This window comes from Limulus polyphemus, unplaced genomic scaffold (assembly GCF_000517525.1).
Source record: "Limulus polyphemus unplaced genomic scaffold, Limulus_polyphemus-2.1.2 Scaffold627, whole genome shotgun sequence".
Taxonomy (NCBI): Eukaryota; Metazoa; Arthropoda; class Merostomata; order Xiphosura; family Limulidae; genus Limulus; species Limulus polyphemus.
In genome coordinates this window covers 222,084-245,743 of record NW_013666237.1, presented here as the reverse complement: position 1 = coordinate 245,743, position 23,660 = coordinate 222,084, and the positions used below count along the sequence as shown (strand labels likewise).

The 23,660-nt window shown below is 33.9% G+C and overlaps 1 protein-coding gene across 1 annotated transcript in view; it reads left to right on the top strand.

Moving 5' to 3' along the window:
- LOC106459555 (lachesin-like) overlaps positions 1-23,660 on the top strand; it is a 50,983-nt gene that overhangs the window by 1,344 nt on the left and 25,979 nt on the right. Inside the window, exon 2 of the mRNA XM_022386063.1 lies at positions 20,737-20,855. Coding sequence (XP_022241771.1) covers positions 20,737-20,855 — 119 coding nt within the window. The remainder of the gene's footprint in view (positions 1-20,736; positions 20,856-23,660) is intronic.

Here is a 23,660-nt window from a genome sequence, read left to right as displayed (position 1 = left end):
TGATGAATAATCTTTTTTCATACTTAACAGTGAGAATATTAGGACTAGGGGACACAAATGTAGATTCTGGTAAGGTAGGAGTCATCTTCAGCTCAGACAGTTTCATTTTTCAAACAGGGTGGTTGGCCTTTGGAATAGGTTGCCTTCGGATGTTGTAGAGGCAGTAAATTTAAGTGAGTTTAAGAAAAAAGCTTGATAAGTATAGGAATGATAAGGGCTGGGCTTTAAGATTTAAAACAGTATTCTAATTTAGTTTAGAGAATGGAACAGTCGAGATGGACCAATAGGTCCCATATTGTCCCAAAACATTATCGTATGTTAATATTATAAGTTTATCTCATTTTCAGTGTTCTGGCATGGCCTGACAATGAGGTTGTTCGACTCTCAATCCGCAGGTCGCGGATTCGAATCACCGTGAGAGTGTTATAATGTGAATGTCACAGGTAAAAGAATAGCTCAAGATTTGGCGGTGTGTGGTGTGCTTTACGCGAAATTCTAAACAAACCAAATTCGTTCCTATTCTGTGTTTTTTTTATGCTTACTTCTTGTATCAGCCAGTCTGAAACGTTATTAATGATTAACTGAACAAGTAAAACAGTCTTCATGCAAACGTCAATTACAAAGAAAACTTGTTTTATATGTATGAGTCTATATATTGGTAGTATCCCAGGCAATAAAGCGACCGTAGTAAAACTTGTTTTATATGTATGAGTCTGTATTCTAGTAGTATCCCAGACAATAAAGCGACCGTAGTGAAACTTGTTTTATATGTATGAGTTTATATTTTGGTAGTATCCCAGGCAGTAAAGCGACCGCAGAAAAACTTGTTTTATATGTATGAGTCTATATATTGGTAGTATACCAGGCAGTAAAGCGACCGTAGTAGAAAGAGGGCAAGAAATCGTTGACGTTCACAAGCAGGATTTAAACGTCGAAAATGTTCTAATCTTATACTATAAAGCGATTAAAAACCCTCTCTGATTTACTTTGAAACATATGTTCCTGCAAGAATGTTTCAAAACTGATTCGCGAGAATTGACCTTCCGTGGGTATGGTTTCATTTGTAAAGTAAATCTTACAATGGAAGTTCACGAGTAAACCAGACAGTTTTACTGTACCAACAAGGCAACATCGAAACGCCATGTCAAATTATCTTCTTCTGCTCTTCTGTAACTGCAATTTCAGTTTTCTCTTGCGTTATTTCTCGGACGATGACGTTAAATGTAAAATGCATAAAAGAACTTTTGTACACGTAAGTAATATGCGTAAAATTATCTAAGAGAGAGAGAGTGTGTGTGTGTTTTCTTATAGCAAGCCACATTGGGCTATCTGCTGTATCCACCGAAGGGAATCGAACTCCTGATTTGAGCGTTCAAAATCCGAAGACTTACCGCTGTCCATTATCTAAGATAATTTTTCTATGCAAAGTTGTATTGCTACACATCTGACGTATTATGATGCATTTCAAAACAAATCGTTTAATTTACGTACATGCATTGCAAAATACGTGCGCATTTATTAAATAGCATAGTTTTGCTGAAGTACCTATTTGTAGTTATTGTACTGCAAATGACATTGATTGCTTTAGATTAAGCATGAAATGATTGTTACTTGCTTAACAGTGGGAAAGAAATGACTTGGTAATGCTTCTTATATCCTCATAATAAAACCGTTTTTAAATAACACTAAAATTCAGTATTTGATCCCTGTGGTGGGCTTAACTCGGGTAACCCAATGTGCATCTTTGTGCCTAAAAAAATTATATTGTAATTAAACTCAAGCAATCTTTCTCTATGATAACAAATATCGTAAGCTAATATTAATCGTTAGTAGGAATTCGACAGCATAGTAAAAATCTTACAGTATAAGATACATACATATACAGACACGCATGCACACATAGATGAGATCCTCACGCACGCCGACACACACACACACACAGATAATACCCACACTCACACTCAGAAATACCGACGCACACGCACATACAGACACGCATACACGTACGCACACGAGTACACATATATATACACATCCTTTATATATACCGATAGCTGATCGTCAGCTTTCTAAATTATAACTCTATATAAATAATTCCCTAACAAAAAACAGTTCCTTTATATAGTTCATAATTCGACACTCTAAAAATTTGCTGTATTTTGTTCTTATGAACATGAAGCAGAGCTATGAGTGGTCAGACGTCACCTTGGATTCATAAATCACATTGTTATCAAACACAAATTGAGTTTTTTTTATCGTTTCCAAATATCTTCATTTGTCTGCAGACTTATTTGAATTTTGTTTGTTTGTAATTAAGCACAAAGTTACACAAGTGCTCTGCCCACCACGGGTATCGAAACCCGGATTCTAGTGTTATAAGTCCGCAGACATACCGCTGTGCTACTTGGGGGGGATTTGTTTGTAATCATTTGTCTTTTATTAAGACTACCTAGTCATGAAGTGAAAGTTTCCGTATACACGTATTCCTTAAACGTACTGAAACGTGTTCGAAAAGTTTTTGCCCGGTATGGCCACGTGGTTAGGGCGCTCGACTCGCAACCTGAGGGTCCCGGGTTCGAATCCCCATCCTACCAAACATGCTCGACTTTTCAGCCGTGGGGACGTTATAATGTGACGGTCAATCCCACTATTCGTTGCTAAAAGAGTAGCCCAAGAGTTGGCGGTGGGTAGTGATGACTAGCTACCTTTCCTCTGGTCTTTCACTGCTAAATTTAGGAACGACTAGCGCAGATAGCCCTCGTGTAGTTTTGCGCAAAATTCAAAAATAAACAAACCAAAAGTTTTTCAGTTGTTTCCCCTGTTGATATTATTTAACAATTCTATAATTCTGCAAATGTATATCAAAAATGATGCTAAGTTCCGCGCGTCCAAATACAGAAGATCATAAAATTACGTAATCTTTTTTTCTTACCCAATAACAAAATGAAAACGACAATTATCACTTTTACAAAATCACCACTCTACTAAAATAAAACGAAACAGCTAAGTTCGTAATTCCTATTAAATCATTACTCACCAAAAGTAGGCCGTTTAAGCGTTAAAACGTTTGTTATTATGGAAAATGCAAACAAAACAATCCAAATTTTATAATAATAATTAAATAATAAAGCAGTCAAACGGTTTACATATATAATAATATATTCATAAATAACACGCGATAAATTTTAACAAACCTCTTGTGTTTACAATTATAACAGTTATGCGAAATCTAGACATAATAACTAGTTCTACTGATAAATAGTTCACAAAAAGAGTTAGACAGTCATATCATGTCAAAGCAGGTATAATTTAATTCATTGAAATGAGCTTCGTTTATTCTTAATCTTAATCTTAATTAATTTCGTGTATGAGTATCGTCACGTGCTCAGAATGAATTCGTCTTTCAAAATCTGCCGTTTTCATTCTTGCCTAGAGTGAGTTTTTTTATCTATTGATGATTTTCTCTCAATCTCTGAATAAGCAGACTCAACTTTTTCCGGTAACATAATAATAATACTAATTTTTATCTTTTCTTATTAATATTCGATGTATTAAAATTTTTTTTTTGACTTTACATGATCGGGATTTTCAGAACGTGAGACAAATAAAGCTTTAGAAAATAAAATGTCTCAGCCTAAAAATAATAATAAAAAAAAACCTCTGTAGTCATATGCTGAAATAATTGAAACTCAGACCATGACATAAAACACGTTACTGGAGATAAGACGGCTAGCGTTTCCTTTATTTTAACGAAGCTTTTAAGAGTACTTGGCTCCATTCAAGGATGAAAAGAAAGCTGCAAAACAAAAGAAAAGTAGAGCTTTTCTATGCTCCTAAATACACATTTAAAAAGGAATAAGAAAAAGTTTGCCTGTTAAAAAATCTCTTTTCGTGTTCTATTGTAATTTAAAACAAACAAACATATATTAATTAAAGTTAGGCAACGTTACACAGAAAAGACGATTCTCAGGTCGTTCAGTAACTGCTGCTTGGCACAAGATTTAGCATTAGGTTTTCTCAGGTATATTAGGACCGGAATATATGTATCGCATTTTACTCTAAATACAGGAGATGGTCAAGCCGACTTGAATTGTCCATGGTATCCATTCGTATTCTCATACTGAGATTGACATTTTAAGTGGAAAGATTTCGTCTAACAGTTAAGGAGCCGTGAAATACTGCTCGCACTTCAAGTACTTTTATAGATGAAAACATTTCTTTGTAAAATACGTTTCTGTTACTAAATAAAAAACAAGAAATACAAGCAACTAGCTGTATGATAGGACTTGTCAAAACTAATCTCATGGAGGTTCTCAGAAGCCAAACCACATGATTGAAACGTGCAATATCGATATATTGAGAAAATGGTGAGGCAGTGTTGACCACACGTATAACTCAATTCTATATGCTCAAGTTTGTTTTACCTATATGTCAGGTAAAACAAATTTGAGCATATGATATCATATGTGTATGATACGTATGTAATTCTGTAGAAAATAACACATTCTTGAATGCATTATATTACGGGGCAACTGACAAAGTAAGTTTAATAGCTAAAAATTAAGAGTTAAATGAAACGAGTTTGTAAATTGTTGTGAAAAAAAGTTACGTGCAGATGTTCCTTTTCTTGTTTTTCCGCAACTTTTAAAGTTCTGTGGACACTATGACTGGCAGACAAAATTTTAAACTGATCTAGACTGATCACTAACACATTCATTTTTAATATTTAACAAAACAACCCAGTACTAGGCTTTCGATGTAGAAATGAGTAACTTTAAATACGCCAGTATGAACTTAGTTCAAATAGGAAGATTTTAAGTGAACTCACTAAAATTTATGGGGGTTTTAAGTCATTTTCAATCACAAAGAAAGTAACCTGAAATAAATTAGTTTGTGTGACGGATGTTACTACTTGTGCCTAATTTATTATTCCGTATTATATATCGGACTAACTATTAAATGATTATTGAAAAGTTGGGATATAGTAATGTTGGTTGAACAAATTAGTTTGTTGATGATTTTTAATAAACGATTGGTTTGTTTGTAATTAATCACAAAGCTACACAACCGGCTATCTGTGCTTTGCTCACAACGGGTATCGAAACCCGGATTCTAGCGTTGTAAGTCCGCAGACATACCGCTGTGCCACTGGGGGCTTTGATAAATGATCAATTGTATCTTTGAATGTCGGCATTGTTGTCTCAGTAGGCAACTAAGTTATTTTATAATCATTGTTAGTATATTTGATTTACAACTTATGCCTTATTAGCCTCGTCAGTGATTTATAGTCAGTATTAGTATACTTAATTGTCAGTTTGGATGCCTCGTCAGTAGATTTAGTGATTTTGCAATCGCTGACAAGTAGCTGTTTATCACAGATTTTTAATGAATATTTCACCAGTCAACTTTGTGATTGTCAGTATTGTTGCCTCAACCGGACGTTTCAGTGATGTAGAATCGCTATTACGTTAATTAATATTAGTCACAAGTTTTTAATATGTGTCAGACGACACTAAACTTAGAATCAGGTTTTATACTGGAATGTTTATTGATTCAAACAGAGATATTTAGTGGTTTAATTTTTGTTATTTTTACTGCAAGATAAATCTGTGTTTGTATTGTGCTATAGAATATTTGTAAATTTTTAGTAAATTACAACTTAAATCCTAAGAAAAGCTTCAAACACAAGAAAGACATGCACACATAAAAACAGTTAATTCGTGGGTAGGTTTGTCCAAGATGTTTAACAACTTTGATTTTTATATTTTAACAATGTTTACGGTTAAGGAGGCTAAGAAATTTAAGGAAATTTTCAGGTGATTTAAAAACATCATTATCATCAGAAAATATCGAACACTCAGAACCCATTCTTTCAACAAGTAGTTTGTATTGGGGATTTATTGAAGTATCTTGAAAATTCAATAAGAAAAACGTTGAACCAAGAAGTATAATATAATATTTGCGTTTTAAATTGTAAATTAGTTTCAAAAAGGTACAAAGTTGACTTCCAAAGATGAAAGAAATAAGTTGGAAATATTGCACAAAAGTTTACGTGGTTTTTTTTTGTATACCTTGCAAGTAAAAGTAATTTGGCATAATTAACTCCTGTGCTAAAAAAAAGTTGCCAAGTCAAGATTTTAGTTAATTAGAATTCTGAACTTTATATTATGGGAGATAAACATAGACTGTGACTGAAAGATTCTCTGGTCAAATAGGTCACTTGAAAAAGATTTTAAGTGTGTGTTATCTTTAAGATCCACGCTCACATAACGACACATTTCCTATCTTATTTCAGGCCTGTTTCCTGGGATAACTATTACAGAACTATTCTTGCTAGGGTGACCATATTTGAAATGTGTCAAAATGTAATGACAGTCCTGATGATGACAACAGCTGTTACTGAAACCAGTCGATTCGATGAGTTTTTTCAAAACATATCTTATTATGCTTATAAATGTCGTTTGTTTCGGTCTTTAGTGGCAGTAAAATTTTTTTGCTGTACAGACTTTAGCAGGTAAGATGTAATTTTTGAGCTAACTCAAAAAAGGTTGCTATTCATAAATATATCTTAATGACAAGGACTTATCAGTGAAAGTAAGGAAGAATGCTATATCCAGTGTCGACGAGGACTTTTGCCCAATAGTAGTACTCATCAGGCCACCTGGGATACGACAGAAATAGTTATGATAGAGACGCTACGTATAACCACAATGAACAGGAGAAGAAAATTCTAGTAATTCAAAGAACTTAAGTGTGAAAATAAATAAGAATGTAATGATATGCCAGCCACACTGTACTTGCTACAACAAGTGTCGACGAGGCCTTTCGCTTAGTACCAGGGCTCAACAGACCGGCTGGAATTCGATAGGCGTAGTAATAATCGAGATGCTATTTATATTATCAATTACTTAAACATCAACTACTTCGATGTGAACTCGAGTTTCTATTACACCCGTTTTTGTTCTTTGTTACCAGCATTCCATCTCACTTACCAAGTCCTGAAGCTTTTTCCAAAATAAAAACACAATAATACTTCAAATGACGGATATTTTTTATTCCTTAGTTAACACCTTATGAAATATTTATTTTAGTTCTGAAAAAACGACACGTAGGGCGAGATGTTACTGTTCTCAATCCATGCAAAGAAGCAGCAAGCATTTTCCATAAGAAAAAAATTATGTGTTCAGTTTCAGGAGAAGAACTAGAAATATGGTGCCTAGAAGGTAGGAAAACCAGATTATATAGCTAGCTAAAGGAAGGAAAGAAGCCAGATTACATAGCTACTTGTAGGTGTAAAAGTCAGATTATTAAGCTACCTGAAGGTAGAAAATCCAGATTATATAGCTACAGGTGGGAAAGCCAGATTATATAGCTGCTTGAAGGTAGGAAAGCCAGATTATGTAACTACCTGTAGGTAAGAAAGTCAGGTTATATATAGCTACCTGAAGGTAGGAAAGTCAGGTTATAGAGCTATCTGAAGGTAGAAAATCCATATTATATATAGCTACATGAAGGTAGGAAAGCCACATTATAGAGATACCTGCCACAGGTAGTGCATAGAAAAATTTAACAGATAATATTTAAATAAACAATCAGTAAAGCAGAGTATGGTTAACATGTTACTTAAAAATAAAACCAGCAATATAAAATATACTAGGTGGTAAACATGTTACTTGGTAATGAAACTCACAATATAAACACTACTAAGTGATCAACGTATTACTTGGAAATGAAACCAGCAGTATAAACGCTACTAGGTGATCAACGTATTACTTGGAAATAAAACCAGCAATATAAAAGACACTTGGAGGGAGGGGGAATGACAATATGTTTTCACATTGAACAAACTGTATTTGAATTTTTATAAGATTCGAAAGATTTACTATGTTTTAACATAGTGTTACAAATTGGTACATGCGAGATGGAAGAGATGATCCAGATAATTCAAAATTGCCTGTTATATATGTAGCAAGAAGCTGTAGCTTATTCTAACTGTATCATCCCGATGAAACGTTTACTATACGAACAGTGGATTTCGAGGCAAAAGTTAATAAAATGTTTATCAGAGACATCTCGATAGAAATTCGAATTTATGGAGAATGAGGTTCAAGGCTTAAGTCAATAATCTCTTCCTAGAAAACTATAGAATTGGTTATTGGACTCAAGACTAGAAAAAAAAAACATCTATTTCGTCACAATCATTCTCACAGGAAGTGAGAATTAAAATATAAACTTTAAAGTTAAGATCAATGATCCATTTCACCATAATAATGACCTGAGAAAAAGTTGGATATCAAGGATCTATTCTCACAGAACTGTCTTGATATAAAATTGGAGAATCGGGAGTGAGATATAAGGCTACGATAAATGTTACATTCTACTTGAATAACATTTTAACACAAAAATGAAATTGAAAAAATTAGACTTAAAAGCCAAGATCGACGAACCATTATACTAGGATAAAAACCTCATAGGAGCTAGAATAACAAGCTGATGGGGAACTGATGATCTGGAGATCGTACTCCAAAGTTAAAGTGAATGGTTTGTTCTAGCAGAATTACGTCTCTACAAGAAAATGGAGAGTCGGAGAGTGAACATCAATGACAATATCAATGGTCTGTATTACCAGAAGCTACCTGATAGGAAGCTTATAAAACTAGAACGGCATTTTTACTCAGTCACCCTGCAAATATAAGTCCCCTTTATGTGGTTCCAGAAGAAATAAAATAAGATTATACCAACAAGGTACCTAGGCATTCACTGAATTCCATATGACATTTTACTCGGAAATAGGAATTCCAAACGAGACTGTATAGTACGCCTTTAGTCAATTAACTCCTTGTATTCTCCCCTTACACCACTAACGGATTTACACACACATATATATATATAAATGCTTACCAAAAATACTTCCGCACAGCCAAGACGTCAAAAACAAAAATATAAAGAATAAAAATACTGCCTTTACATCCACTAAGCACCTAACAGTGATATTGATTTTAATGACGAATTACAGTCTCTATATGCAGCAAACAATCCCTCCACGAGGCCCAGCATGGCCAGATGGTTAGTGCAGTCGACTCGCAATCTGAGGGTTACGGGTTCGAATCTCCGTCCCACCAAACATGCTCGCCCTTTCAGCCGTGGGGCGTTATAATGTGACGGTCAATTCCACTATTCGTTGGTAAAAGAGTACCCCGAGAGTTGGCGGTGGGTGGTGATGATTAGCTGCCTTCCCTCTAGTCTTACACTGCTAAATTAGGGACGGCTAGCGCAGATAGCCCTCTTGTAGCTTTGCATGAGATTAAAAACAAACAATTCCTCCACGAAGACAGTTTATGTTTTGTGTTAATCCTAAAATATGATTTTTTCTGAGTGAATAACATTAATGACTTTTTTTAGTTACTTCGTGGAGTGATTTTTCCTAGTTATTTTGTAATGACAGTTTGCGAGTACTTTAATGTTTATTTGCTGAAAATGCATGTGATTATTATTTTCTTTTTGTTCAGAATTGCATCAACATTATAGCTATGCGCGATCATATGTTATCGTGATGACTTGAAAGGGTCACCACTTCTTTTAATCTAACAATTTATCACATTTTTCACCATAGCGTGAAAAGTCTGATGAAATAAGCTTTCATTGATTCTTATACTCGTTGACGAATGTACTAAGTAATGCAATTAGTATGGAAATTACATATTAAAAACAATAAGCTATGTAAAAGAGCAACAACAAAGTGTGATAAAAGGGTAACTGTAGAGGAAGGCAGAGCCTAATAATGCAATATATCAATGTTTTAATCCCTACGTAAGTGGCTGGTATCTTGTTGTGTTATATTGTGATTGTTAAAAGCCTGTGCACACGATACCTCACCGTATCACGACTATCATAATAAATATATTTAACTTTAACAGATGATATGATACTATCTACAGTTTTTATTAAATTGTTGTTTGAAGTTACGCACAAAGCTACACAATGGGTTATTTGTTCTCTGCCCACCACGGGTATCGAAACCCGGTTTCTAGCGTTGTAAGTCCGCACAATAGAGTATAATTATGGTTTGTTGTCATAAGTACAAGATCATTCCCTGTTGAATACCTAAATTAGTTATGTTGAAAAAAACTCACTGTCGCTCTTAATTTAAAATGTTATTGGTTATCTTCTATGTCTGGGAATCATGGCTTGATCTTAATAAAAACGCCTCTCAGTGGCACAGCGGCATGTTCTTTAGTAGTAGACAAAAATTCAGCAAGTTTTACTAATCTACGAGTACTCTCTAAATATTTCGAAAATCTAAGTTTCCTTCACAATATCTTTTAGAGATCAATTATTTCCGTTTGCACTCAAAGCATAACTTATAACCTTTTCCTTAGAAGAAACCATTGTAGAAAATGTCAGGGAAGTTAATTGCTAGCAGTATTACAGCCTGTTTGTTGAGACTCTGCATCTAGTACGAAGCAAAATATTTCTAAAACTTCACTGCATGACTGTTAATTTCCATGAACGTCAGCTTACATACCGACTCTTAGATTACGGACATTTCTATATTAAATCGTTTTGCATTTTTGCATTTTCAGGTATTTCATTCTGTACATTTCACATATTATTTACATCACGTATAAGAATTCTTAAATAAAGAAAATGCACTTGTTTGTCTTCACATTGAAGTTTATGCTTTAGTTTCAGATTTTAACGTTAAACCCGGTTAATCTTGTAATGAAGTAGTAACCGTTGTACCTTGTTAATTCTAATACATAGAAAATATTTGTATTGCTGATATTGACATTTTTAGTGGTAAATGGAAACATAAATTTAGACCTGCAATGCTCATCCATACATTCAGTTAATATCTTTGTATCCCTTCAAAAATAATCAAGTATACCCTTTAAAAGAAACCAAAATTGTATCCGACTCTGTAAGAGTTAAGTCTAAAGGAAAACCTGCGTCATGACTAATCTTATTATACCTAAATGTAAAGTTATAAATTCTAAACAAATTCTTAGTATTTCAGATAGTATAAACTAGAGTTTGTGGTAATTCGGAAAAGTAAAAATCGACAAGTATTATTTTTGTATACAAGCAGTGAAGGATCAAACCACTATGTTCCCTTACAACCTACCTGTCGTAAACGTAGGTTTCTCAGTCCGCATAAATTTTTACGCTGTCAATGAGTCCGCCAATGTCCAACACAATAGTGCCAATAAATAGTGTTATTAGCATGTCAACTAATGTCAGCATAAAGCTATCTACTGTTCTTACGAGGAAAACCTGCTAAGTAAAACCTTTTGTTTTCTTGCATGAAATACACGAGGTAACCACAATAACTTTAACTGTCAAAATCCAGATAATAAGATTTATGAAAAGTAAAAAATGTGGTAAAACAAACTACAAGACTGCCACCAGTTTCCTACACTATACTGTTAACTGAGTATTGGGTAAAAAGGAAGAAAAAAAAAGAGAGTGCTTGTAGATTGCTGCTGACAAGGTCTTTGGCTCAAAATCACTCTTGATCAGGTTGGTTGAGTTGCACTACTGAAAACCTTAATTGAGAGGCTTTTTATTTCTATGCTGTTGGACACATAATGTTTATTGGAGTGTGACTTTTGCTTAAAATGAGTTCAATACAGGTGCTTGCTGTCAGGATCGGTATTTAGCTCGTAACTTTGGAGGGTCAGGTGCAATTTTGACCTCTTACTCTCTCTTTTAATGTGTTTTAAACTGAGAAATGCAAGTGAAAGATTCACTAAGACAGGACTAAAAAACGCACGATTTTAAACACTGTTTCTACTTCCCTTATTAGGGCCATGTCCATGAATGTATTACAGAAGCATGTAGTGCTTCTTTACCACTTTGCTAGCCATGTCATGAACGTAACACAGTAGCGTTTAGTGCTTCTTTACCATTTTACTGGCCATGTCCATGACTGTAATACAGTAGCATTTAGTGCTTCGTTACCACTTTACTGGCCATGTCCATAACTGTAATACAGTAGCATTTAGTGCTTCGTTAACACTTTACTGGCCATGTCCATGAAAGTAATACAGTAGCATTTAGTGCTTCGTTACCACTTCAGTGGCCATGTCCATGACTGTAATACATTAGCATTTAGTGCTTCGTTACCACTTTACTGGCCATGTCTATGACTGTAATACATTAGCATTTAGTGCTTCGTTACCACTTTACTGGCCATGTCCATAACTGTAATACAGTAGCATTTAGTGCTTCGTTAACACTTTACTGGCCATGTCCATGAAAGTAATACAGTAGTATTTAGTGCTTCGTTACCACTTCAGTGGCCATGTCCGTGAATTTAATACAGTAGCATTTTGTACTTCGTTACCACTTTACTGACCATGTCCATGAACGTAATACAGTAGCATTTAGTGCTTCCTTACTACTTTGCTGTATTTGGTTGTGTATAACACTTCTCAAACAGTTCACTGCTAATTTATCATATTTCACAAGATTAATAAATTAAATGTGCATTTCAGATGGAATACCCTATAAATACACATTCAATACGATAATCCAGATAATGTAGTAAGTAATGGTGATGGGTGGTTATTAGGTTTTAAACAAGAAAATAGTTCATAACTGTTATAATTAAGTGTGGGATTATGAGTGTATAGTGTTTCTTTGCTATTTCGAATGGTAAGGTGATGTCATCTGTTTGTTTTTGTGGATTCTGGTGGATTTTTGTGGATTCTGGTATTCTTGGATGAATTCTATAAAGGTGTTTATGGCTGATTCCAAGATAGGTTTAATCGAAGAGGCTGATTTCTGGCTATTTGTTAGATTTACGTTTTTATTTGGGTGTTGTTTTCTTATTTTTATGTGTTTGTTTGTTCTGTTTATTTGGTTAATTCACAGCTTCTATATAGGTATATGTTTGGGTTTGTGGGATCTGAGCGGTTGAAGTTGTTGGTTATGATATTGTGTCGGCAGTAGTGGTGCTTTCGTTGCTGTCTTTTGTGTTTGATTCATTTCATTAATTTGTGTGTTTGCTTGCATGGATTTAATATTGTGATGTATGTTAAATATTCATTGTTTGATTTCCTTGTATTTGTGGCTGTGTGTCTTTGTTTACAATTTTCTTTTTGCATTCGTAGATTTGATGGTCTTCGCCACATCCCACACAACTTGTGAGAGATTTACAAGCTGCCGCGGCGTATCCGCAACGTTGGCAATTGTAGCATTGCAGTTACGACTACGCTGGTGTTTTTTATTCTTCCACCAGAAATCTCTGATACCAGAGAACAACAACATTTGATATTATACTCTGGATATCCTGGGTTTCTTGTGTGTCTACTTTAACTAGGTTCGTTCATGTTTGTGTTCTGGAAGATATTATTCTTTCAAATTTTGTTTCTCTTTCTTTTTAGTTTGTTGAAACGTGTATGATATTTTTTTAGCAAGTAAAACTAAGGAGTTTAGTTGTGGACTTATCCTTAGCCAATCTTTGAAGTCACTTATACCAGACCTACCTATATGTTTTGAGGAAGATGCCTTAGTGTATTCTCAAATTTCTTCCGCATGTTGTCGAATGTAAACTTTACGATCGACTTTGTAGTAGCTCACAGTAACGTTTTGAATATATGTTGAAAGTTGGTGGATTTCGGTTTTCCGTCGAGGCAGGTCCTCTGTACTTCTTGAGTTAACAGGCAGTACAGTTTTAGATCCAGCTAGCCGCAGAACCGAGGGATTTGTATTATATTTTGCTGTAATCACTTAGAATAAGGTAACAGTTTTCTGTAACGGAGCCAAAACAAGATACGTCTTTACTCTCTGACAATCTGCGCGGTAATCTTAAATACAGACCTTATTAATGTATTGTTGTTTTAACGTCGGCATACCACCAGGAAAACCTTGTTCATAAGATCATTATTATTATTTTCAAAAATCTCATATTACGGCCATCAGGTTGGTGTGACGGATTTATGATTATACATTTATTTTAATATTGATGTTTGTTTAAATTAAATTTATATTTAGAAATGTGCATAACTTATACTGATAAATATGTATTGCGAAACTCCCTCCTATTCTCTAAAGTTGTAGAAGATTCTCGAGTGTAAGAATCAACAATATATGTGTTTACGTATACGCTAGTGTTAGCGTCAGTATTGTTACGTAAAACTAAAATTTCGAGAAACTCTCCACACGCCTATAAATATCACCAACGCGACGCGTCAAAAAACAGTATATATTATTGATGTGCTATTGTTGGTATGATATACACCTCAGAAGCTATAATTGTGATTAACACTTATTAATCGAGAAACTTCAGATTTCGAACATTACAAATCATTTAACTTCAGTGGATTCACATCGAAGATTGGTACTTTTACGAAGATATTATATAACTTCAGTGGTAAAAGAAACACAACCGGTAATCGGTGTGTGATCAGCGAGGCCCAAAGAGCTAGCTAGCTCCTTATTAAGTGAATTGTACCTACGTCAACTCGAAATTAACGTGCTCATCATGAACCCTCGATAAGATATTAAGGGAATTCCAGACTAGAGAGAAGACTTTGTGTTGCTTGTAAGTTTGTATAACTTTTGTATATAAATCATTGTTTGTAATAACTATTTGTAATAAACCATTATTGAAAATTGTATTATTGTTTGTGTATTCAAATATATTGGTATTAGAAAAAGAAAACTGTGTGTATCAATCTTGTTGGCAAATATTATAATTTGGAGACATATTGGCAATTACTTAACTACTAAATTTAAATTATCATTTGGCTCGGTTTCAGACCATTCGAAATTGTAATAAGTAACATTGGTTATGTAAATAAAATGACATAAGCGTGAATTTAAAGAGGCTTAATAAATGTAATGATATGGTCTTACTGACTGTTTCAAGGATAGCTTGCAGCAAAAGCACATTACAGTTACTGTAAAAAAAGAAATAAAATGAATAATATCAGCAGTATGATATAGAGAAACGAACTCAAGGCTAATTAGCGCCACAATGTTGCTGATATAATAAAGATATGAAATTGAATATGAGAATTGATTAAAATTTTGATAAGTGCATGACGTACAAATTATACAATTGTCTCGAAACCATGATGTTTTGTTCAAAATTCTAATATGACTATAGTGTACTTATTTCATTAATTTCACTCAATATAACTTCTTATTTCTACATGATGATGTTTCACTTTGTTTACTAAGACGTAATTGTATAACATTAAAATAGTATTTGTTATATATATAATTTTAGATAATGATGAACTCGTTAATTGTTTCAATAATGTAAGACGTCTAAGATGACGAAGAAACAAAACTTTATAGGCCTAATTCAGGTAAATAAAAGTCTCTATTGAATGTAGATTTTCTTCCATGAGAAAATATAGGACTCAAATGTTATTTTAGTCTCTCTTATTCAAAATCTATAATGAATTAATTATGAAGATTATGAGTAGAAACACTTTTACACAAGCGTCATTTTATCATTTTCTTTAAGCTTAAACATAATTTTGTGCATCAATAAATAAACAAATATATCCATTAATATGATAAATTGGCTTTTGTAGTCTTTAAAGTTATCTAGGCACACCCACCGTCCACCCATATTTATATATTTTTGACGAGAATATTAATTACACTGACTTTAACAGATCATTTGATGACTTTTAAAGCTACTCTGATATTAAAGAAACTCAATAAAAATTAAACAATATGACTTTTAAAACTTTAATGGAGGCCCTAAGCCCAACATGTTTCGGTAGTTAACAGACCCACAGTCATCAAAAAAAAAAAAAAAGAAGAGGAAGGCAGGAATGAAACACTATTCCAAAGTTTATATATCTTTCCTATATTACATAAATCGGTTATAGAAAAGCTGAAAATTAATGAATCGGCTAACTTTAAAATAGAGATTCTGGTCCAGGGTTTGCAGAAATGCACTTCTGGATATCTATTTAAAAAAGAGAGATAAGTAGTTGCAGTACAATTTATGCCAATTGTTAAGTGGAAGTTTTGTATTACGCCAGATAAGAAAGGTATATAAACATTGTAATAGTGCTTCACTGCTGTCTCCTTCCTGATGATGGTGGGTTTGTGACTCATCGATATATATATGTAGAAGTTGTATAGATAAGGCTTGCTGCCTTCATAAAGTTTTTAATAAGCACCTTACACTAGGCCGGTTCCAACTTAATTTCAATATTCTGATAGTTCTATGTTGATTGTTTGTTTGTAGTTAAGCACAAAGCTACACAAAAGGCTATCTGTGCTCTGCCTACCACGGGAAACAAACCGGGGTTTCTAGCGTTGTAAGTCCACAGACATTCCGCTGTGCCTCGAGGGGGGGGGGTACTTCTATATACCAACCATGAGCGAAATATGATCGAAAACAAAAATTTATAGTATATAACACATCTTTTCTCACTTTAACTGAACGTGTAAGAATTCTGTGTCACGAAATCCGCTAATGCTTTTATTGTCAGAAAATGTTCCTCCAAATATATTTTCAACTATTGAAGTAAATGTGCACTTGTATTCCTTTTTCTTGGGGAGAGGAGTAGCAAAATATGTGTTGTACTGTCAAACCAATGCGATTTTTCTAACGCATGGTTATAGTTTAAGCTCACATGAGTACATCAGTTTCTTAAACAATATTAGACTGGCTTACTTCTAAGTTGGTTCATACTTGAGCGCCCAATAACCTTTCAATATAAATCCACTTTTCCAAGTGTTACATAGAAACAAGTCATCTTTGCTTTGTTACAATAAAAGAAGGGAATCAATGTTCGTACCAGTCACTTGAATTCACAAGTCTTAAAACTATTCCGATATTTATTGTTATCTTTTTAACGGATTTGCTAGGTAGTCCAACACCGATGCGTGATGGTTCGGTTTTATTGTTGTTAAGCGCAAATCTACACAATACTCTACTCACCACGGGAATCGAAACACAATTTTTAGCATCGTAAGCCTGCCGACTTATCGCTGAGCTACTGGGGAGGGGGGGGGGATACATGGTGCAAATACTTTAGGAGTTTTTTGTTTTCGTGTTTATAAACTGCGATATGTTTTAAATTACACACTAGCAGAAAGTTAACAGTAGAATGATAATTTAGTTAGTATGATTTTATATTTGTCACGAAAAAAATGCTAGTTTTTACATCTAAGCCTACTTTTCTCGTGCATGTTTTCATTGAATATTTCCGTACCTTTTCGGTCGAAGTCTGTAAATATCATGTTCATGGAGCTAAATTTAACTTAAGCATTAAGTAAAAAATCGTTGGAATCCTGAGTAGACAGCTTAAAGATCTAAACGGTTACAATGAGTTTCACTATATGAATCTTCTTATGTCACAAGAAATAACATTATATATTTAGATACAGTCCAACTGTTGTAAATATGTCAGACTCTAAAAGGTTTCAGTAAAATCAGCGTTTCAGAGTTAATGTGATTTAACTACCATAGAGGCGAGATATATTGTACTACACCCATTAATTGAACTCTATACTGGTGACACAGTGCACGATTCAACACGTTTATTTCAACTCGAAGAAACTTAAACCAAGTGTTACTGTTGAAATAGACATTAAACTTTACTCGGATCTTTTCAAACCTTATTTCTGGTTTATTCAAGCTATTTTTGTATTCAGGAGCGTGCTGCGTGTTTAACTTAAATCCAACAAACACACTCTACACTACTAAAATATTTGACATTTTTCACCAGCTTTAATTCCAGTGCGAAGTATGTAGAGTTAAATAATGAACGCACGCTTTAACGAGAAACGAAAGCCAGTTCTTCGGTATACTTTTTTATGACTTCCGCAAAGATGTTCTTTATGGGTATTTTCATAAAATCATTTCAGAGGAAATATTTCCATAAAGTGCTAAATGTACGAAAATTAAAAATTTGGTAATTAGCAATAAACATTATTATTCAAAAAAATAACCAATGCTTACGTAGAAAGAACAATAATGTAGAAGAACACTGGAAAGGGACTTATTTGATGAAAAGTTATAAGATAATAAGTAGACGATATATTGTTAATATTTAATTCTGAATTTTTCGAACAAATCTTGTATGAGTTAGAGTCACAAAATATTGCGCATTTTAATAGCTCATACAAAAGTACAGTATCAGAAATAGTGAATATAATAGTTATAAAATGCATGAAAATGAACTGAACCAACGTTCAGTCAAGTGTTGATAACTAACAAATTAATTGGTTGTCATTCAACCAATCAGCGGTGCCACACCAGCATAATACAGATAGTTTTATTCTTATAACAATATTGTGGTGTGTGCACTCGTGTTCCCAGGAAAGAAATTTCAAATGACAAATGTGTACAAATCAAAGTTTTAGCTGGTGTAAGATTAATTCGTGCAATACATTAGGGTGAAGTTTCATGTTTCAATAATATGGAAACTCTTAAAAGGATACGTGAAGCTAATACTGTTGATGATAGAAGTGGGCGAGGTAGAAATCCCAAACTCTTCGAAAATGACGTTAAATAACTAACATAGGTATGCTCTTGACGGTATACAAGACAATCCAGTGTAGAGATCTTGTCAATGACCAAGTTGTAAGTACAGATGTTAATGTTACCTCCAGAACAGTGTGATAGACATTAGCTCGAAGTGACCTAAGTAAAAGTGCTAAAAACCAGTGCTTAGAAAAAATAACCAAACCAAAAAACTGAAATAGGCATCAGACTTCAAAACGGTGGGATGAGCAAAGTTTGAGAAGGGTGCTCTTTACAAATTAATCAAAATTCGAATTGTTTGACAACAATCAACAACAGTTTGTTCGATGACACAGAAGAAAACCGTATGACGTTCAACATGTACAGTAAAACATGTTGGGGGATCAATACAAGTGTAAATTGAATTGTAGCCAATGTTATTGGATACTTACAAAATATTAATGATACTTAACTGCTGACGAGTGCATGCAATTGGTGTGATGAAACAATACTAGAGGGGACAAAAGATTGATGGAACACTCGCAAACATGGCTGAGCTACACGAAGAACTGATAATAATATTATCAAGGTTGTATGAACATGTGTATGGCAACGAAGAAGATAAAACGGCAACCAGTCAAACTAGCTAAGTTTTAGCGTGTAATACAGAACAACAGGAACAGTTATAGTATTTTGGCACTTGTGTATAAAGTTAAAATCATAAATAATATTCAAAGTTAACCTGGTACACAATTAAAAACATTTTATTTAGGCCTATCTATGGCCTTCAAAATGTTGACCACTCTACATGTTTCGACGTTACAACAATGATTTTAACAGGAACAGTATTTCACAACCACACATTGATAAACGAACGGTGGCATTAAAAAAAAGTTGTACTGTTGTCTTTAAAAGAATAGTGGATCGTACGACATATTCACTTTTCTTTTGCATTTTCTGTAATGATGTAAAATATATATATCCTAATGATATTTGACGTTGTACTATTGTCTTTAAAACATATATCGAATATTAATACGAATGGCTCGTACACTTTATTCACTTTTTTTCTGCATTTTTTGTAATAATGTAAAATATACGTACCAATGATATTTGATCATTTAGATGCAACTGTTTGTGACTCTTGTATGTGTATCAGTTGTGCGTTTCCATAAATAGTTCCAATAATGTATATATATATATATATCTTTGTATACACACATATTTTATAAAACATTGTTTTCATCTAACAAACTCTCCTCTTACGCCAGGAGATACAATAAATTGGCAAGTTCTAGAAACCCAGTTTTTCTTACGTTTGTCTTAGCTTGTTTTTCTTTACCTTCGTGCAGAATACCGCATTACATCTAATGGCTAGCGTGAAGTAAAAATCTTATTCCTGATTACCAGGGAGTTAGATGATATTGTAGTTTTGGACTGTTCCTGATCACTAGGAGTTAGATTATATTGTAGTTTTAAATTGTTCCTGATCACTAGGAGTTAGATGATATTGTAGTTTTGGATTGTTCGTGATCACTGGGGAGTTAGATGATATTGTAATTTTTGAATGTTCCTAATCACCTGGGAGCTAGATGGTATTTAGTGTTGAGTTGTTCCTGATCACCAGGGAGTTAGATGATATTGTAATTTTTGAATGTTCCTGATCTCCAGGGAGTTAGATGATATTGTAATTTTGAAAGAAGGATTGGTAGAAAGAGCTAGCTAACGGGCAGTATTATTCTACGTGTTACTTCCTCCTGAAATTAATGGATGTATAGACCATGAATCGATTCATACTTAGAAAAAACTTCTAGCTAAGAGGTATCAAAATCTCCCATGTCACTTTGATTACTTTCAGTTATGTTTTCTGGTCCGTGGACATGCATATGGGCCTCAGCTTTCTTCAAGGATAATTAGTTATTGGTGAAAGACGGGTCACTGGGCCGTAGAAAATTACTTGATCACAGCGACATCATCAGCATCGTTTTGAATATTCCTTTACTTACTTTTTAATTATTTGCTGAGCAATATAATATTGTGAACATGGTTGTTGCAAAGTGACGTAAAATTTGACGAAGTAATATAAACTTCTACTTCTAAATGCAAATTTCTAGCGCTTAATATTTTACGATAAAATGTAGGATTTTGAGCTTTGCTTTTAACGGGCGTAATATCAGTACAGTGTTATTTCAGTGCGTTCTCCTCTTATGCAGTGAATAACCATGATTCAAAGATTTGTGTCTCGTTATGCTTATCTTTTTGTGTTCTTCCAAATGCTTGTTTACTTTTAGCCATCAAGAACTCAAATAATGACAGGCCGTTTTTCGTCGAGCCAGTGCCTAATATTACAGTTCCTGTGGGCAGAGACGTCAACATTCCCTGCGTTGTCGACAGTCTGGGAAATTACGGAGTAGGTATTAAAAACTACTATACTCGTCGAATTAACCTAAGTTTAACTATGTATGTTATCATTTTAAAATGCATTTTTTTTCAAAGTTTGTGAGTTAGAGTAATGAGTGAAAACATACATTTTTATATTTATACATTAGCCCTAAATTAATAGTTATTTTGTGTATTTTATTACAGCGGTATTACTAATGTTATTAGAAAGAGGCCTTCAATGAAAATGAAGCAGTATCGTGTACCCATATTGTGATCGACACATAAAAATCAAATAAGGCTGTATATTTTATACCCCACCACCTTTTTTATACTCTTCTTGCACTCATTCTCGGAATTTTATTTTATTTTTTATTGGACATTCTTCATGAGATGTTTTAAGTCTAAAAGAGTTGAACTTCTGCGATTGAAAACGTTTAGCTGACGATTTGCCTCAATTGTCTCTTGTCTCTGGAGTGGCCTTTGGTTAGCGTGCCCAGACTATGAATCCGAAGTATCAAGACCGTCACAGCAATAAGGCTCTCCTCGCTTCGTGCCCGTGGTTACGTGCGCTATAAGAGTGACGATCAAATCACACTGTTCGATCAGACAAGATCAGCCCCAATGTTTACTGTGGCTGCTGTTAACTAGCTGCCTTCCTTCTAGTCTACATGTTCAAAACTAAGGATGACTTTGCGCAAATAGCCCTCATGTAGCGTAGCGTCGCGTGAAGTTCTGAAACAAACAAACAATTGCCTGTTGAGCCTAAGCCTGCTGCATTAATCTATAACATTTTATTAACTGAACTTTCATTGCAGATTTCAATCATGTATCTTGTGTCAAGTTCACACATTTCAAAGGAAATGTTTCCATAAATAAAAAAAGGTCCAGTGTGAGAAAAGATATGTAAAAATAAAAAACGAACACTTAGAACAGAACAACATTTCATATAGAGATATTTGACACCAATAATTTGAATTCCCATTTTACCATTTTAAATGTCAGTACTACAATAGGTTATTATCCTCAAGCATAACCTAAACAAAAATACAAAACATTATCAGATCACAGTTTGTTATTAGGTTTAGACACTCAACGAATGTTGGTGTACTTTGGTGACAGGTTTTCTTGTAGGCAGATTTTGTTGAATAATACCGATGTTTCAGCAGAAACTTGTCAAAGAAGTCGATAAGCCGATTTGACAAGTTTCTGCTGAAACATCGGTCTTATTTAACAAAATCTGCCTACAAGAAAATCTGTCACCAAAGTACACCAACATTCGATTACATGACCCGACAGCATAAGACGATAAGATAACATTGGAGTTTCAGCAGAAACTTGTCAAAACGGCTTATCGACTTCTTGAGAAGAATTCCAAGAAGAAAGTAAACCTACAGACATCGGTATTATTCAACAAAATCTGCCTACAAGAAAATCTGTCACCAAAGTACACCAACATTCGATTACATGACCCGACAGCATAAGACGATAAGATAACCTTGGAGTTTCAGCAGAATCTTGTCAAAACGGCTTATCGACTTCTTGAGAAGAATTCCAAGAAGAAAGTAAACCTACAGACATCGGTCTTATTCAACAAAATCTGCCTACACTCAACGAAGTAAATGAATATATATATAATTTGAAGTGTTTACGTTGAGCTCTTTATATAATGCCTTAACATTCCATCCTTGAATTTCATCCACAGATTTAAAAAGAGTTAAAAAATAACGTTCCAGAGGCATTTTTACTTTCTTTCTGTTAACATGTGTTAACATGTATAAACTGAATATCAAAGGTATTAAGAACTCTGAAAGAAGATGAATAAGTAAAGAGATATATTTTTAAATTCAACGTGTCCAGTTAGTTAAATTCTTGAATCAACTAAGATATTCAGTAAGTAATCGGTCACAATTCCGAGCGCGTACAACTATTTCTAGTTTTTAAAAGTAGTTTGTATAAGCTAGAAAATAAAATAAATCATTTAGGAATACATTAGTTTCAGTGCCTCAAATGGAAATAAAAATACTTTTAAGAGAAGTTGCAGGGATAAATTTACATTCTTAAGATTGTAAAAACAACAACACATATTTAGCCCAGTTCAAATAACATTCAGATTATTCTTTAAATAGTATTGAACCCAGAAACAAATTGGCTGAACAGACTTTCAATAATTTACTGAAACCATTATCTCTTTTTATCTCATGTTTACTCAATAATCTGTGGAAAACATTTCTTAAAATTCAGATTAGATTATGTATAGATTTAAACTTATTTCTGTTAGTGAATTTAAACCTAGTATTAACAGTATGGACGTAATGTAAGCTCTCGGCTTCTATGTCTTCAGACGCACACACACACAAAGATCTACATCAATACATACATGTGCAGTGTTTCACACACACAAAGATCTACATCAATACATACATGTGCAGTGTTTCACATACACAAAGATCTACACCAATACATACATGTGCAGTGTTTTACACACACACAAAGATCTACATCAGTGCATACATATGCAGTGTTGCACACACAAAGATCTACATAAGTACATACATGTGCAGTGTTTCACACACACAAAGATCTACACCAATACATACATGTGCAGTGTTTTACACACACACAAAGATCTACATCAGTGCATACATATGCAGTGTTGCACACACAAAGATCTACATCAGTACATACATGTACAGTGTTTCACACACACACACAAAGATCTACATCAGTACATACATGTGCAGTGTTTCACACACACAAAGATCTACATCAGTACATACATGTGCAGTGTTTCACACACACAAAGATCCACATCAATACATACATGTGTGTGTTT